General features: G+C 45.8%; 1 protein-coding gene across 1 annotated transcript; it reads left to right on the forward strand.

Annotated features, from left to right (window-relative positions):
• The first annotated feature begins 125 nt into the window (after positions 1–125).
• On the forward strand, positions 126–18,402 carry atad3 (ATPase family AAA domain containing 3). The gene is made up of 16 exons (XM_080548346.1): positions 126–361; positions 966–1,042; positions 1,226–1,327; positions 1,722–1,781; positions 1,889–1,958; positions 2,203–2,368; positions 2,475–2,544; positions 2,699–2,854; positions 2,984–3,040; positions 3,919–4,044; positions 7,883–8,007; positions 8,231–8,282; positions 8,692–8,762; positions 8,894–9,061; positions 14,923–15,031; positions 17,654–18,402. The coding sequence occupies exons 1-16, from the start codon at positions 172–174 to the stop codon at positions 18,209–18,211; spliced, it is 2,157 nt and encodes a 718-aa protein (XP_080404472.1). The 5' UTR covers positions 126–171; the 3' UTR covers positions 18,212–18,402.
• Positions 18,403–18,980: the final 578 nt, after the last annotated feature.

An 18,980-nucleotide genomic window follows, 5' to 3' on the forward strand; every position in this document is an offset into this window, starting at 1 on the left:
TCTGTTAGTAAGCCAATCACCACCAGTGCCATTCGTGGTCATTCATGCACTTGCGCAAACGGAGGCAACGTGATACGCGTGTAGAGGAAGTTGACGGTGCCCCAGTGACAGACCGGCTGACGGAACCTCACTGTCACCTGCCCAGGCTGAAGGCTCGCTGTCCGCTGAAACATGTCCTGGCTGTTCGGTCTGAACAAGGGGCAGCAGCCTCAAGCTACCCCGGAGTTCCCGGTCCCGCCGCCACCACCTCCCCCAGCTGGTGGCTCCGGTGGTGGTGATAAACCCAAGGACAAATGGAGCAACTTCGATCCAACCGGACTGGAGCGAGCGGCCCAGGCTGCGAAAGAACTCGACATGTCTCGTAAGTGTCTTGCATCATGACAGCCCGACAGACAGATAGGTAAATAGATCATAACGGGAACAAATCCACAGCGCTTCCAGCATCAGACATACAGACAGTCTCGTGTCCGATAAGAGATGCAAACCGCATGGTTGGCGTCCCTAGTGATGCTGATGCAATATCGTTTAATCTCCCTGTTCCCACACCTAGTCCTCATGACAGCACTTATTTGTACAGTGAAATAAATTAGAATCACATGTTCAAGAGGGTTGGTTTGAACATTGCGCTGCCCACTGTATCACTCCTCCTGGAAGTTGCTCAATAGTGCATTCAAGGTGAAAGACTCAAAGGTCATTCATTCCCTTTCACACAGTTTGCTACTGTTGATTGATAGTCAAACATTAATTTATCATTCAGAAGACCTCATATCATCCATATGTCACATATTTAATAAAGCATTATTACCAATTCTATTGTATTTCACCTTTATGTAGGCAGGTTAGTCAATAATACTAGTCCTCTTCTGATATTTCTTATTTGATATATGGGAGCACTGAATTGTCATTGATGGGTAATATATTTTTGGGTGAATAACTTGTGTTATTGATGTTTTCCCTCATTCTAGGCCATGCCAAAGAGGCACTGGATTTGGCACGTATGCAGGAGCAGTCTGTTCAGATGGAGCATCAGAGCAAAGTGAAGGTACAGTCCCTGTAATAAGGCACACCTTGCAGGACCCACATATTGCGGGTTTGTGGGACCAAACATTACCCATCTAGTGATGGTAAACATACATGCCAGCAATCATTGGTGGTGTTGCTTTTATGGATGCAATAGAATGGTGGACTCTCTTTATAGCGTATGCTATTTCTGTCATGATCACAGGAGTACGAGGCAGCAGTGGAGCAGTTGAAGGGGGATCAGATTCGCATTCAAGCAGAGGAGAGGAGGAAAACTGTCAACGAGGAGACCAAGCAGCATCAGTCGGTGAGAGGAGAGGATGAGGAGGGGAGAGGAGGCATGTCATCATTCTGCAGCATTGTCTCATGTCAGATACTATGGCTCCTCCACACTGATCTTATTCAAGGATTATGTTGAATTCTAGAAACATCTTGGTACAGTTAATTTCAGTGATGACATGTTATTTTTTTTCTTTCTTTCTTTTTCACAATATTTTTATTATCATTTTTATATACCAACATCAGAGAGAAAACAACAAAAGACAAAGAAAGAGAAACATACAATAACAAAGATCACAAATTTAGACACACACAACCTGCATCAATTTTGGATTGAGTGATGACATGATTAGTTTGAGATATTGGTCCAGCAGGGGGTGCCAAATATGTGTCACTATGGTAACTGTCTCGTCTCTAAACAGAGAGCGCAGTACCAGGACCGGTTATCCAGACAACGATATGAGGATCAGCTCAGGCAACAGGTAAGATGAATGTTCAATGTTGTAACAACTCTGTTTTCTATGGGCCATGAGAAGGATGGTGAAAACGCTTTTGTCAACCTGACTGTGTGTGGCCTCTGTGTCCTCAGCAAGCCCTGAATGAGGAGAATCTCCGTAGACAGGAAGACTCTGTGCAGAAACAGGAGTCCATGAGAAAAGGTACTGGCCAGCAACATGAAGCAATAAATTGTCATACTACCTTTAGAAGTCAGTCCTGACATGGCAATGTTCACAAAATGGTTATGATTTGTTTTATTTACCATAATAAGTAATGGTAGGGATTAGGGAATGGTAATTGCTGTCAAAGGTAACTGTAATGAAAAACAGTATCAGCGTTTTTTTGCATTTGCTGTTCTGAATATTAGCTTGGAAATTCCACTGATGTGTCTTGTCCTCCTTGCAGCGACAATTGAGCACGAGATGCAGCTGAGGCACAAGAATGAGCTGCTACGCGTCGAGGCAGAGTCTAAAGCCCGGGGAAAGGTGGAGCGGGAAAATGCTGACATCATCCGTGAGCAGATCCGTCTGAAGGCAGCAGAGCACAGACAGACTGTACTAGAGACTATTAGGTGAGAATCACTGATATATTCTACATCAGAGTGTACCGTGTGGCACACAGATATGGTGTACTAGAGGCCTCAATGTCTGTGTGTGTGTGTATATGTTTGCTCTAAGGACTGCTGGTGCTGTGTTTGGGGAAGGATTTCGTGCCTTCGTGTCTGACTGGGACAAAGTCACAGCTACGGTAAGACATCCCTTCCCATATATATATATATATATAGAAAATATAGATAGAGATTTTTATTCTGGTTTGGAATAAATGTTATACTGGTTTAGGTCTGAGCTATACTGTCTGAGGCATCTCTGGATATTGTTTAACTCTTCCCCCAAACCACCAGGTGGCAGGACTGACCCTTCTAGCTGTGGGGGTATACTCTGCACGCAATGCTACAGGGGTGGCAGGCCGCTACATCGAGGCCAGGCTCGGGAAGCCCTCATTGGTCAGAGAAACGTCTCGCATCACTGTGGCAGAGGCAATCAAGCACCCCATCAAGGTAGAGAGAGGCTTATTTGCATCTTTGAGGTTCATCCTGTGTTTCGGTTTTTCGATTTTCCTCAAAACCCTATTCAAGTTTTGTGAAGTGAATGTGAAGTGTTAATTGTTCTTCCTCTCGCTCTCTTAGGTGACAAAGCGCCTGACAAGCAAACCCCAGGATGCCCTTGAGGGAGTCGTGCTTAGTGTGAGTACCAACACCCACCTGATCATCAGAAACGCTTCAAAAGAGAACCACACCTTATATAGTTTTAACATAACTAAACAACTGGGAGAGATTATCCAGTGCATGTGTAAAGCACACATCTATTGAGAATACCTTCCACACTCTCCCTCATTTTAGAATGAATATGTGTGGTGGCCTGGGAAAACCCTTCACATGGTGGCATTTTGACATTTTAATTTTTTAATATTTCCATAAATTAGAAGTTCTCAGCTATTCATAACTGGTTGAATGACTGAGATAGCCCTTTATTTTAAAAAGTTATGAGCATTTTAATGTAGCATGTCAAAAAAAGTGAAAGGGGAGAAATCCTCCCGTTTCTCCTCCGGGTCGGGGGAGGAGCCTATGCAGATCGGCCGGTCTCGTTTGTCTGCTTGTGATGCGGTGGTAGTCTGCTCGCCTCGTCGGTATGCGAGGGACAGATCCATTTGTGTCTTCTAGTTAAGATTTTATTACTTTATGCTTATTGTGAGCATCAGTAAACTGGCAATAACACAGGTGGAAGTATCGTCTCTCCTTTCGCTCATGTGTGCGTGCGTAGCTTAACTGAGAATGAGACGCGTTCAATGTGATGTTGTTTCGCTAGCAAACTACCCGCCACAAAAACATAAAAATAAGTACTTTCTCTTTTGTTTTCTTAAAATGTTTATTCACCATAATGTAGTATGGAGTTCAAAGTACTAGAATACCACATAATATCAAAATCGCCAAAATCGCGATTTCCATCTATATTTGCTCTTTGCCACGAACGAACGCCAGCGACATCCGACGGGTTTTCCCAGGCCACCACACATATTTATGTTTTTAGAGCCCAGAAATTAATAATTCTCTCTCCTCTTTAGCCTAAACTGGAAGAGCGTGTTCGTGACATTGCCATAGCAACCAGGAACACGCGGCAGAACCGCGGACTCTACAGGAACATCCTTATGTATGGTCCACCGGGCACTGGGAAGACTCTCTTTGCCAAGGTAAGCCGGTAAGCTGCTGCTGTCCTGAAGAGGACACACAGTTGGAACTAGACTCACATCAGAGCCTAATGGGGAAACGCCAATGAAATGGTGCTCCATATATTATATTCACCAATAGTCAGTTTCACTATGTTTCAATTTAAACTTTCGTGGGAATTTTTTGGGGATTTGCTAATCTATACATTTTTGGAAAGGGCATTGTATGAGGAATCAGAAAATATAATATCCATTTGCACAGATGTCTGAAAGGCGGCCATCTTGGCATTTACAAAATGGCCACCATAATACACACGTTTTGTAATATCTTGGCTTCTAAATAAGCTAGAACATTGATTTTAACTGCTAAACCTACATTTTCAGGGTCAAGGAATCCAATGGTTGTAGTTACATTACAAAGCTATTTTTTGTATTCTTCAAAAAAAATAAAAGTATATGGGCACAGGCAGCCATTGCTCTGCAGGATCCATAATTGGATCCCCTGCAAAATTGGTACTCCAAACATGAGGATGGCATGCTTAAACCAACAACCACAGACGTCCTCCCAGCCCCAAAGTCCATCATTGAGATGGTACAATGCAAATGCAAAACTGACTGTTCTTCTGGCAGATGTTCATGCAGAGCTAAGAACTTAGCCTGTACCGACATGTGTCAGTGCAGCAGCCAGTGCCAGAACGATGACGTTTCCCAAGCCGTGACGCACGAAAGTGATGATGATGAACTACTCTAACAGCCCAGCTCACATTGGCACGCATTGGACTCGCCATTCACATATCACATCACACATAGCATAAACGCTTATACATAGTCAAGAGACACAACCCGCCTGTCATTACACATAGAGTAAATACACATCCCACAAACAGATCAACCAGCACACTATACACTCCCCACATTCCTCCCATTCATTTATTTTGTTTCATTCCCTATTTTTATCATTAAATATGATATACGGAGCTTATTCTCCATGGCGCACCCACCTTGAAGTCCTGGCTGAGAGCGTTCCTCACTTCCAGTTTGCGCCAACTCAAGATCCCCAAAATCTGGCGAAGAGCCCTAGTTGTTGCGATCCCTAAACCGAATAAGCCTGAAGGGGACCCTAAGAGTTACCGTCCCATCTCTCTGTTATGCATCCCCTTCAAGATCCTCGAGCGTCTCATCTACACCCGCATCGAACCAATTGTCGACCCGCTGCTCCCACGTGAGCAGGCCGGGTTCCGACGCGGGAGGTCGACCGTAGATCAAGTCACCCTTATGACTCAAGACATCGAGGATTGCTTTTCGGCAAAAAAGAAGGCCGGGGCCGTCTTTATAGACCTGACGGCTGCCTACGATACCGTATGGCATCGCAGCCTCACCTGCAAGCTGCTCCGCCTGCTGCCGGACAGGCACATGGTCAGAATGATCATGGAGCTCATCCGTAACCGCAGCTTTACTCTCACCACCGGTTGCGGACAGCTAAGCAGGCTTCGACGCCTTAAGAACAGCGTCCCTCAGGGATCGGTCCTGGCCCCCCTCCTCTATAATATATACACCTATGACCTGCCCAACACACTCTCGCGGAAGTACGCCTACGCAGACGACCTCGCAGTGGTGTACTCTGCTGGAAATTGGCAGTCTGTGGAGGGGATTCTGAGCCAGGACATGCAGACACTAGTGGCATACTTCCGGAAATGGAGATTGAAGCTTAGCGAGGCAAAGACGGTATCGGCTGCCTTCCACCTTAACAACAGGGAGGCTAAACGTGAGCTTAGAGTATACCTAGATGGAACACCCCTGCCATGTTCCGCTGAGCCAATCTATCTCGGCGTGACATTGGACAGGACGCTCACGTTTCGCCGGCACCTCGAGTCACTGCGCAAGAAGTTAACAGCTTGTGTGGCGTTGATGAGGCGACTGGTTGGCTCGGGCTGGGGCGCCGGCGCAAAGACCTTGCGCACGGCAGCCCTAGCCCTCGTTTATTCAACTAGTGAATACTGCACCCCAGTATGGTGTCGCAGTGCCCACACCCGCCTCATCGACTCGCCTATAAACGAAGCCTTGCGCATTGTGACAGGATGCCTGCGTCCTACCCCCGTGGACAACCTTCCCATCCTAGCAGGCATCCAGCCCGCAGGCCTCCGCTGCATTGGAGCCACAGCACGTCTCGCCTGCCGGGCCGTGGAGCTTAATAACCATCTGCTCCACGAAAGGCTCACTATAACAGCGGAGCCCTCCCGGCGTCTCAAGTTGAGACACCCATTTGTGCCTGCCGCATGCAGAGATCTTAACATCAGTGCGGCAGGATGGGCGGATTATATGTGGCGCGCGGAGTGGGAGGCAAACACCTCCAAACTCCGCGACCACATCCCAGTCGCCGGCCCTGAGCCCCTCGGGATGGACTTGCCAAGGCTATCCTGGGTGAGGCTCAATCGTCTCCGGACCGGCGTCGGGCGTTTCCGCTCATCAATGCACAGATGGGGCTTGGCCCCAAATGCGTCGTGCGAGTGTGACGCAGAGGACCAAACCGCAGACCATGTTATCCTGGATTGCCCGGTGTACCACCCACCCAACGGGATGCATGGTCTATCGGTACTAGATGACGAGACGATGACGTGGCTTCTGGAGGGGTGTCCAGAAATATAGCCCGGGTGAGCCCCTCAACCAGGTCTCGGGGTGGTAAAAGGGTAGCCCCTCGGCCCCGAGCCTGGTGGAGTGGAGAGGAAAACAACTACCCATATGCCGAAAGAAGATCATTAAATATGCCATTAGGCTAAATATTTACCTGCCTCTGTATTGCCTTACTGGTTGCTGGCTGTTGCCATAACATCCAAAAATGTATAGATTAGCAAATCCCCCCAAAAAGCCAACAAAAGTTTAAATCATAACATCGAGACTATCTAATGCAGGAGGTTGTCATGATCATACTGTGGTCCGTGGACTCACATATGGAAGTAATAGAAAAACTACAATTTCTTAAAGTATAAATTACACATTTTTATGTGATGATATATAAAAAAAAGAATACAAAAAATATATGTGTAACTACAACCATTGGATTCCTTGACAAAACATGTGTATTATGGCAGCCATTTTGTAAATGCCAAGATGGCCGCCTTTCAGACATCTGTGCAAATGGAAACATATATTTTCTGATTCCTCATACAATGCCCTTTCCAAAAATGTATAGATTAGCAAATCCCCCAAAAATTCCCATGAAATTATATAACAAACCTGACTACAAGCAGACATGGGTGATGGGGAGCTGAATAATCTTTATTAACCTGTAAATAGGTTATTTTTTTGTTAATGAGAAGTATACGTTTACATTTAGCAGGCACTTTTATCCAAAGCGACTTAACGTTAAGGTACATTCTAATAAATAATAATAATAATAATAATACATTAGACTTATGTAGCGCTTTTCTAGACAGATGATGCTTTACAAACTGAAAAGATCGAGTAGTAATAATAAAAATAAACAAAAGGTAAATAGAAGAAAGTATAGGGGCCTGATTGAGGTAGTGCTGGGGACACATGGGAAGGGGAGGGGGAGAGGGTTAAGGCGAGCTTGAAGAGGTAGGTTTTGAGGGTTTAAATGTTGGGAGGGTGTTGGCCTGTCTGATGTGGTTGGGGAGGGCGTTCCAGAGGGACGGGGCTGCGGCTGAAAAGGCCCTATCACCCCATGTCCGGAGCTTGGTCCTGGTGGTCTTGAGGGTGGTTTGGTCGTCAGACCTGAGGCAACGGGAGGGGGTGTGGAAGGGGACGAGGTTGGCAAGGTAGGAGGGGGCCAGAGGAACTGTACTGAGAGGTGTCACTGTGGTATGGTGGTAACAGTGTGGTGCCTCCATGTCTTGAGTAGAAGCTGGCAGTGCATTCTGGGATGGACTATGCCATCATGACGGGAGGAGATGTGGCACCCATGGGACGTGAGGGTGTGACCGCCATGCACAAAGTCTTTGACTGGGCCACCACCAGTCGTCGTGGGTATGCTACCTTCACTCAGTCATATTATTAGTGAAGCTTGATATAAAGAACCAGCCATTATTCACAGACTACAATATCCACGTATGAGAACCATGACTATGACCGTGAAGTCAGGTACACAAAACCACTGCTCACAATTATACTACGCAGGTAGACAGGTATACAGAGACCAATGCAAAGTGAGTTCAGCTCTGCTAATGCCATCCTCTCCTCTCTGATTCAGCCTGCTGCTGTTTGTCGATGAAGCCGACGCATTCCTTCGCAAGAGATCCTCTGTAAGTCTGTGTCTGTGTCTGTGTGTGTGTCTGTGTCTGTATCTGTGTCTGTGTCTGTGTCTGTGTCTGCGTCTGCGTCTGCGTCTGCGTCTGCGTCTGCGTCTGCGTGTGTGTGTGCGTGCGCGTGTGTGTGTGTGTGCGTGTGTGTTTTGAAAGTACCTTTTATAACCGATATAGTTTCCAGGATGTATCAGTGTTAAGCCTATCTCTGGACTAAAATGTGTCTTCAATGGAGGGTTTATATTGATAAGTGAGATTCAGTCCAGGATTTGGCCTAATCTGTGACCAGGAAACTGCTCAACAGATGTCGCTATGAGTGTATACCTGCAGTTCAATGGAAACAAAATGTTCTGGTCATGTTCAGATATTGGAAAAAAATTATTAAAAGTCTGTGTCTTTCTGTGTGCAGGAGAAAATCAGCGAAGACCTCAGAGCCACTCTGAACGCATTCCTGTATCGCACCGGAGAGCAGAGCAACAAGTCAGTCCTCATTCACTATCTACTCTTCAAACATGACATTAAGCAATGTGTCCTAGGGGTCCATTGAAACAGCCTCTGATATTAGATAGCTAGTCTCCCTAAACACGTGTCTGTGTCCTATCTCTCCACAGGTTCATGCTGGTGCTGGCCAGTAACCAGCCTGAGCAGTTTGATTGGGCCATTAACGACCGTATTGATGAGATAGTGAACTTCGCCCTCCCGGGTCCTGAGGAGAGGGAGAGGCTAGTACGGCTGTACTTTGACAGATATGTGTTGGAGCCGGCCACCGGGGGGAGACAGTAAGTAATACACGGGTACACCCCACACAGCAGCAAACAAGTCTTGGTGCCAGGTAATTAGTTAGTCTCAGACACACCGTCATTCACATACAAGGACACACACACACATACACACACACACACACACACACACACTATCCAAAGAGAATCAGGCAGAGATGTGTGTTTTGAAGCAGCTGAGGACTAGGGAAAGGCCCTTAAAGAGCAGGTGGCCCCACAGCAGCCTGCCATGCCAGCCATGCTGAGTCATTCATTACAGTGGGGCTCTGAGGGGCCTGGAGGCTGACAGGCAGGCAGAGAAGCAGACAGGCAGGCAGAGAAGCAGACAGGCAGGCAGAGAAGCAGACAGGCAGGCAGAGAAGCAGACAGGCAGGCAGAGAAGCAGACAGGCAGGCAGAGAAGCAGACAGGCAGGCAGAGAAGCAGACAGGCAGGGGGTCGACCCACACACACAGGGCACTCGTTACTAGGAACTGGGCCAGGCCAAAATCAACACCAGGGCCAGATGGAGAGGGCTGCTTCAGAAGTGCTCCCCCCCCCCCAATCCAGACTCCCACCCCCCCTAACCCAGACTCCAACCCTCATAAGAGCCCTGTTGCTGCTCCGGAAGAAGGATTAGAATCAAATCAAATCAAAATCAAATCAAATTTTATTTGTATAGCGCATTTCTTACAAGATGCAACTCAATGCGCTTCACACAATGAAAATGTTCAGTCAATCAGTCAATCAATCAATCAATACTGACAGAGCCGCGAGCAGGCAAAAGTAAAAAACCTGTATACTATGTAGCCAGGAAAAATTCCCTTGCAGCCCTCTACCAATAGAGCGACTACTAGCCAGTTTGCTTACCAGTACCCAGCGGTCCCCCAGGGGAGGCCAAGGACCACCGGCACAAAGCAAGCAAGCAAGGGCAAAAACCTGTACACCATGTATCCAGGAAAAATTCCTTGCATATTATCGGCGTACACACTGTCCATAAATTTAGTGTTATATTTGCATCGTTCTGCATCCAGTATGGTCACAGGTCCTGCCAAAAGAGAGTCTTAAGCACAGTTATGATGCAACAACACAATAGAGACAATAAAGATGACAGCAATACAACCTGATGGTGGTCCTGGTACACCCTTGTACCGGTTCCAGTACTGCTCTAGGTGCTATTTGGAGCTGACAGTGCCTCATCAGCACCCGGGTCCATTTTCCTGTCAACACAAATCTCAAAACACGAGTATGGTGTAATGGCCTTGTGATCCTAGTTCTATAATGTCCAATGTCTCCCTTAGTATCAAAAGGCGACATTGAATAAGTAGGTTTTGAGGTCACGCTTAAAAATGTCCTGAGTTTTAGACAACCTCAGGCCCTCAGGTAGGGTGTTCCACAATCTAGGAGCATATATGCTAAAAGCTGATCCTCCAAATCTCTTTGTCCTAGCCTCTGGCACTATTAAAAGTTCCGTGCCACTAGACCGTAGGGGTCTAGCTGGTGTGTATCTTATGAGCATGTCCACCATGTAATTGGGTGCATCACAGTGAAGTGATTTATAAACTAGTAAAAGGATCTTAAAGTCTATTCTATGACTGACAGGGAGCCAGTGTAGTGATCTCAAGACAGGTGTGATGTGCGCTCTCCGTTTGGTCCTAGTAAGGACACGAGCAGCAGCATTTTGAACCATTTGTAGTCTATTTATCATTTTTTGGGGGAGACCTGTCAGGAGAGCATTACAGTAATCTAGCCTACTAGTAACAAACGCATGCATTAATTTTTCAGTGTCTGCCTGGGAGAGAAATGATTGTACCTTAGTGATGTTTCTTAGATGGTAGAAGGATGTTTTAATAGTGTTATTAATATGAGTTTCAAAATTTAGATCTGGGTCAATTATGACACCAAGATTCCTGGCCTGACACTTAGTGTTAAGAGCTAGTGTTTTCAAGTGTGCAGATAATTTCTCTCTCCCAGTTTTCTCGCCAATGATCAATACCTCTGTTTTTTCTTGATTGAGTTGGAGAAAGTTTTGTGTCATCCAAATATTAATATCGGCAATACAGTCTATCAGGTGGTCGATCATCTTGTAGTCGTTGGGAGTTACTGAGATATAAAGCTGAGTGTCGTCAGCATAGCTGTGGTAGTTAACGCTATGCTTCTTGATAACAGAACTGAGGGGTAGCATGTATAGGCTAAAAAGCAACGGTCCTAAAATGGACCCCTGGGGAACTCCACAGGTTGTGCTATAATTTTTTGACTTATGGTCACCAAGGGCTACAAAGTAGTCTCGGTCAGCCAGGTAAGTCCTGAACCAGTTTAAGACCGGACCTGAGAGGCCAACCCAGTTTTCAAGTCTCTCAATAAGTATGGAGTGGTCTACCGTATCAAAGGCTGCACTTAAGTCTAAGAGTACAAGAATCGAGAGTTTTTTCGAGTCTGCATTTATCCTAAGGTCATTAGTTACCTTAAGCAAAGCGGTTTCTGTGCTGTGGTATGATCGGAAACCTGACTGAAGTGGGTCATACCTATTATTTAGGACTAAGAATTCATGAAGCTGTCTATATTCCCTGCCTTTTCTAAAAAAATTGCTTAGAAAAGTGAGATTGGATATTGGTCTACAGTTTTTTGGATCAGAAGGATCTAGGTTACTTTCCTTCAGGGTGGGTCTAACCAGGGCAGTTTTAAGCGCCGCTGGAAATATCCCTTTAAGTAGGGAGTGATTTACAATGCCTAGTATGTCATCAGACACAGATTCAAAAATGTCCTTAAAAAAGGTGGTAGGAATAGGGTCAAGAGGACACGTAGACGGTTTAAGCTGTGACACAATTTTACCTAATGTTTCCGTACTAATCATGGTGAACATGCTCATAGTCATGTTCTGTGGTGGCGGATCTGTGGTGCTACACAAACCTAGTCTTTCCTGAGTAATACACATTCTAATATTTGTTATCTTATCCCTGAAGTGGGCTGCAAATTCCTCGCATTTGGTGACAGAGGCTGCGCCGTCTAGAGTTCTAGGAGCAGGGTTTACAAGGCAATCAATTGTCGAGAACAAGACCCTGGGGTTATTCTTGTTTGTAGATATTATCTTTGAGAAGTGATTTTTTTCTAGCATTTCGCATTGCCAAGTTAAAGGCAGATAGATGTTCTTTAAAAATATTCTGATCAATCTGTAATTTGCTCTTTCTCCATCTGCGCTCAGCTTTCCTACATGTTCTCTTTAGGAGATTTATTTCACTGTTTCGCCATGGTGCTCTCCTCTTGGCTCCAACCTTTTTTAGTTTGGTAGGTGCCAGGGAGTCTAGGGACATTTTTACTTTATTGTTAAAGGTAATTACTAAGTTGTTTTCACATAACGTGGGAGTACTGTTCTGTACTGAATACTGTTCATTAAAGCTTTGAAATGTTCAGCCACTGCAGGGGTAAGATAACGTTTTTTAACAACACGTTCAGCATTGCTTTCAGCTTTACGTGTTACAATGGTAAAGAAAATACAGAAATGGTCAGAGAGGGCCAGGTCGCTGATACCTGATATTGAGACCTCAAGACCCTTTGTAATCACAAGATCAAGGGTATGGCCATGATTGTGAGTGGGTTCATTGACATGTTGGACAAAATCCATAGATTCCAAGAGGTCAATAAATTCCCTAGCCCTCAAGTCAGCCTCATTATCAACATGAAAGTTAAAATCACCAGTGATAATAATCCTATCATAGTTGGGATGGATAATGGATAGGAACTCAGAGAAGTCAGGTAGGAAGGTAGGGGCTGGTTTCGGCCTGTATACAGTTACCGTAAGAATAGGTGGTTGGCATGCCATAACTGTGGCATGATATTCAAAGGAGGAGAATATATCAAAGGATATGCTCCTGCAGTTTAGGTTATTTGAAGCTATGGTAGCTGTTCCTCCCCCCTTTTTTCCATTTCTGATTGATTGGAAAAAACTGTAGTTGGGGGGAGATGCCTCAATAAGGGCTGCTGCTCCATTTGTATCTAGCCAGGTTTCTGTGAGTAGCATACAGTCGAGTTTTCTATCACAAATGAGCTCATTTATGATAAATGTTTTTTTGTTTGATAGGGACCTGATATTAAAAATTGCCATGGAGATGTCATTTTGACACTGGGACTGACTCGAGGGCATACTTAATGAAATGGGTAATACATTTCTCAAATTTGCGCCATGTATTGCCTTATTTGTGGTGGAGGGAGTCCGATGGGAGACAATAGTCTGGATGGCATGTTTGGTGTTAGAGGAATGGATCGGACTCATCCCACATCAGCGTTGACAGGGCACCGGCCAGGTCCAGGGCTGGACAGCGAGGTCCATGGACATCGACAGCAGGCGGGCACCATACCTGTTTGGGTGAAACCTATCTCTCGCAAACAGCTCACTACGGTTAAAGAACGTGGTGAAATTGTCTATAAATGGGATTTGCATATGACAGCAGTATCCCTGTAGCCAAAGGTGAAGACTTCGAATTCTACTGTATTTGGTGCCGCCATACCTGGGACTCGGGAAGGGGCCCGAGATGATGCAGGTCTTACCTGTGCCCTTGACGGTGGCGATGAGGGCTCGGAAGTCGTCCTTCAGCTCCTCCGACCTCTCCCGTCCGATGTCGTTGGCACCCACGTGGACGATGACGGAGGTGACCTGGGGGGGGGGGCATCCTCCACCAGCATCGGGACTACCGCGGCGACGTCCCTCACCTTGGCACCTGGGATGCAGTGGGTTATGGCCTTCGGGACTGCAACATGGCGGACCATGGACGAGCCTATTACAAGCACAGAGGGGGGGAGAAGAGCGGGTGCGGGGCGGGGGAGGAGACACGAACTGTAGTCTCCTCTGCTGGCGGCGTGATGGACCTGTAGGGGGCCCAGGGTGGGAGAGGGGGAGAGAGAGAGGGAGGGCGTGTGGTCTCTGGGTCGGGGGCGGGGCCAGGCGTGTGGTCTCTGGGGCGGGGGTGGGGCCAGGCGTGTGGTCTCTAGGGGCGGGGGCGGGGCCAGGCGTGTGGTCTCTAGGGGCGGGGGCGGGGCCAGGCGTGTGGTCTCTGGGGGTGGGGGTGCAGGCCCTGGCTCTCTTCGGCTTCGGTGTGGACTGGTGGCTCTGCAGCGCCTCGAAGCTGTTCCGCAGCAGGAGGGCCTCATGGGGGTTGGTGCCAGAGGAGTCGTTGGTACGACTCCTCTTCCTGACGGTGGTCCAAGTCCCTGGTGATGTAGGGACAGTGTGAGTTACACCTGGGATTGGGCTTACAGGTGGAGGTGGAGGCTTTGATGTTGATGTTGTGGTTTGTGTGCTTTCTATGTCTGTAATTATTGTTTTATGTAATGTGTCATAAAGTGAACTAAGATGCGACTCCCCTTGTCTGATCTGGTGTAGATTCTGGTGTAAGCTCCAGGCAGCGCCGACAGGCCATGAAAGAGAAAAGTGGTGTTATTTGCAGAGAGAGAGAAAAACAATTTGATTATGATCAATCAGTATTTCAGAGATATGTGATATAAAAGTATATAAGGTTGTTAGTAGTTCGGGGAGGTATCCCGATAGAAAAAAGCCCGTTTAAAAAGTGTAAAGGTGGCTAGCTGGTTAGCCGCGGTAGCTAACTAATAACGCTGGTAATCCCGACTCAGCCTCCCGGCGTCGGATTCGGCGGAACGAGGTCCCGATGTTATATAGGATAGGAAAGCTATTTATTTACAAAAAATGCTTTCTCAATAGAGTTTGGTATAGATAGCAGTTTTTAAGATTCTAGCGCTGTCGAGCTGCAACAGCAAAAACAAACACTCGTCAGAGAATCAGACAAGTGTTCTACTCTCCCGACCTCATCCCACTCACTGCTCTTTCTCTCTCTCTCTCCCTCCCTCTTATCTTTGTCTGTCTGTCTATAGGAGGATGAAACTGGCACAGTTTGACTATGGGCTGAAGTGTTCCGATATCGCCAAGCACATAGATGGCATGTCGGGCAGAGAGATCTCCAAACTAGGTGTTGCCTGGCAGGTCAGTGGTCCCTGATTTCATGATTTTGTCTGTGTGCTAAAAGGTAGCAACAGTTAAGTTACGCTGTTCTGAATTTCCCAATAGGCAAGACAAGACAAGTTTATTTGTATAGCACATTTCATACAGCAAAGGCCATTCAAAGTGCTTTACATACATAAAAAATACAGTAAGAAAAGAAAAATTAAGAATATATATATATACTGTATATATAGAAAATAAATAGATAAACATTTAACAAGATAATAGACAATGAATAAAAATATATAGATAAAAGTGTTTTCTTGTGTCTGAGAAATTAACCTCCATAATACAGGATTTAGGTCGCAGATTATCATGGGTGGCTGCATGTACAGTGGGTTCGGAAAGTATTCAGACCCCCTTACATGTTTCACTCTTTGTCATATTGCAGCCATTTGCTAAAATCAATTAATTTCATTTTTTTCCTCGTTCATGCACACACAGCACCCAATATTGTCAGAAAAACACAGACTTGTAGACATTTTTGCAGATTTATTACAAAATAAACACTGAAATATCACATGGCCATAAGTATCCAGACCCTTTGCTCAGTATTGAGTAGAAGCACCTTTTTGAGCCAATACAGCCACGAGTCTTCTTGGGAATGATCCAACAAGTTTTTCACACCTGGATTTGGGGATCTTTTGCCATTCCTCCTTGCAGATCCTCTCCAGTTCTGTCAGGTTGGATGGTGAACGTTGGTGGATAGCCATCTTCAGGTCTCTCCAGAGATGCTCAATTGGATTTAAGTCAGGACTCTGGCTCGGCCATTCAAGAACATTCACAGAGTTGTTCTGAAACCACTCCTTCATTATTTTAGCTGTGTGCTTGGGATCATTGTCTTGTTAGAAGGTGAACCTTCGGCCCATTCTGAGGTCGTGAACACTCTGGAAAAGGTTTTTGTCCAGGATATCAATGTACTTGGCTGCATTCATCTTTCCTTCAATTGCAACCGGTCGTCCTGTCCCTGCAGCTGAAAAACACTCCCACAGCATGATGCTGCCACCACCATGCTTCACTGTAGGGATGGTATTAGGCAGGTGATGAGCAGTGCCAGGTGTTGTCCACACATACCGCTTAGAATTAAGACCAAAAAGTTCGATTTTGGTCTCATCAGACCAGAGAATTTTATTTCTCAGAGTCTGGGAGTCCTTCAGGTGTTTTTTGGCAAACTCGATGCGGGCTTTCAAGTGTTTTGCACTGAGAAGAGGCTTCCGTCGGGCCACTCTGCCATAAAGCCCCGACTGATGGAGGGCTGCAGTGATGGTTGTCTTTCTAGAACTTTGTCCCATCTCCCCGCTGCATCTCTGGAGCTCAGCCAGAGTGATCTTTGGGTTCTTCTTTACCTCTCTCACCAAGGCTCTTCTCCCCCGGATGCTCAGTTTGGCCGGACGGCCAGTTCGAGGAAGAGTCCTGGTCATCCCAAACTTCTTCCATTTAAGGATTATGGAGGCCACTGTGCTCTTAGGAACCTTAAGTGCAACAGACATTTTTTTGTAGCCTTGGCCAGATCTGTGCCTTGCCACAATTCTGTCTCTCAGCTCTTCAGTCAGTTCCTTCGACCTCATGATTCTCATTTGCTCTGACTTTACACTGTGAGCTGTAAGGTCTTCTATTGACAGGTGTGTGCTTTTCCCAATCAAGTCCAATCAATATAATTAAGCACAACTGGACTCCAAGGAAGGTGTAGGCCCATCTCAAGGATGATCAGAAGAATTGGACAGCACCTGAGTTAAATATACAAGTGTCACAGCAAAGGGTCTGAATACTTATGGCCATGTGATATTTCAGTGTTTATTTTGTAATAAATCTGCAAAAATGTCTACAAGTCTGTGTTTTTCTGACAATATTGGGTGCTGTGTGTGCATGAACGAGGAAAAAAATGAAATTAATTGATTTTAGCAAATGGCTGCAATATGACAAAGAGTGAAAGATTTAAGGGGGTCTGAATACTTTCCGAACCCACTGCATAAATATTTAAAGACGTCAGCTCCTACCTTGATATTTGTATTATTATTATATAATAATATCTTATTATTATTATAATTAATTATTATAAATTATTATTATTATTATATTATCTGTATTAAACCGCTATCCTCCCCGATACGACGTGTGAGATTGCATGTACTGCATCTGTGTTCAACAACTATCTTTCCCGATACAGCGTGTGAGATCGCAGTGTAAAATGACACGTTTACAAACACATTTAGCCTATTTTTACAGTGAATTCACAGGGCTTGGAATATGGACCATTCAGCATGTTCCAGCCTAAACTGCTGCAGATATAAGAAGTAAATAGATAAAACATTTAATAAGACGATAGTTAATGGATAAAAAGACATGGATACAAGTGTTTAATCATAACTTTAATCCTAAATATTTTTGGGCCTGTTTGATTTCTTCAGGGAGTTTGTCCCGGGAGCATGCGGCAGAGTGACTGAAAGCTGCTGCACCATGTTTTGTTTTCAGTCTTGGAATGATTATCTGATTAGTCTCAGCTGACCTTAGGGGACTTGCTGATACTATTACAGCGTAATGTTCACATCGATCACATGTGGTGATGGGATGTAAGAATATGATGTGTTTTATCTCCTTCCAAAGGCGGCAGCATACTCCTCAGAGGACGGGGTCTTAACAGAGGCCATGATTGACGCCAGAGTTTCTGACGCCATCCGGCAGCATCTCCAGAAGATGAACTGGCTGCATGGAGAGAGGCAACAGGGTGCTGACGGCAAGAGCACCCCCTCACTACAAGCACCAGACAGCGCTAGCAAAATGGGCTTTGTTCTGGCCGAAGGCGAGCCGCCCCAAGCTCAAGATGTGCTCACTCCGGCCCTGGTGATGAACACAGAGCACGGGAGCACGCCGGAGGCCTCCGTCGTTCAGGACGAGGTGAAGCTGGGCCGAGGTGAGGCGTCGCCCTCTCCAGGGATCCCTCAGCCCTCTTCAGCTGAGGGGGGAAGTGCAGGGGTGGAAGGGCCTGTGCTAGCCAAAGGGGATGGTTCTGAAAACGGTGTCAAAGCAGAAGCTGTGGTAACACCTCAGGGGGAGGGGCTAGAATGTGTAGCCCAGACTGAACCAGCTCCTCCTAGTGAAGGAGGGGCAGGAAAGGAGAGTAAGACCACACCTCCTCCTCCGAAAGATGGGACTCCAGTTTAAGATTAGGGGCCAAAGGACAGGCTCTGCCTGGGATTGACGTGTGATGCCTCCTGTTCCCCCATTCCATAAGGCTGGAAAACTGTAATAATATACAGTATTATATGACTTGTGTAAAAGTTTACTTTACATGGAAACTATATGTCTGTACTAATATTAATGTTCAAATGTGCACTGTCAGAAATGATACTCTATTGAAAAGATGTTATGGATATGACATATGTATGATATGTCTTTTTACTAACAGTAAAATAATCCAGATTTTTTTTACAATGGCTTCTTCATGATTTCTTACAACGGCTTCTTCATTATCTTCATATTTTATAATATATATGATGGACGGAGTGGTAGACACCAGAGACAATGGTGAGCAAAGGGGGGGGGGGGGGGGGCTCACATGTCTATGGAGAGTGGGAGAGGTACAAGGACAAAGTGGGGGGGGGGGGGGGGGGGTCAAGATTGGATGGGGCTGCAATCCAGTCGATAGACAGTTTCATAAGAGAATACACTCAGAATCATAATATTTCACAGGCCCTCACTTTCATTACAAAGCCATGACAAGGACAAGTAGCAGAAGTGATGTTCTACCAGGCACAGGCAGTTACTTTCCAAGCCTCCATAATGCAGGCACTCCCCATTGTGTATTCAGTGTTCCTGTGTGTTCCTGCAATCTTGGAACTGAGAATTTCCAAGGCAGCCTCTGAAAATATCACACCTTCTCAAACAACCACACATTCCAACAAGTACTGCCATTTATAATTATACACAACAG

Source organism: Nansenia antarctica (assembly GCF_963989245.1).
Source record: "Nansenia antarctica genome assembly, chromosome: 18".
NCBI classification, from domain to species: domain Eukaryota; kingdom Metazoa; phylum Chordata; class Actinopteri; order Argentiniformes; family Microstomatidae; genus Nansenia; species Nansenia antarctica.

Bases quoted from the DNA above. Each gene is read 5' to 3' on its own strand.
- atad3 (XM_080548346.1), top strand. From the start codon at position 172: ATGTCCTGGCTGTTCGGTCTGAACAAGGGGCAGCAGCCTCAAGCTACC. The intron at 1,782-1,888 runs GTAAGATGAATG...CTGTGTCCTCAG, and splicing joins AGGATCAGCTCAGGCAACAG to CAAGCCCTGAATGAGGAGAA. The intron at 9,062-14,922 runs GTAAGTAATACA...GTCTGTCTATAG, and splicing joins CCGGCCACCGGGGGGAGACA to GAGGATGAAACTGGCACAGT.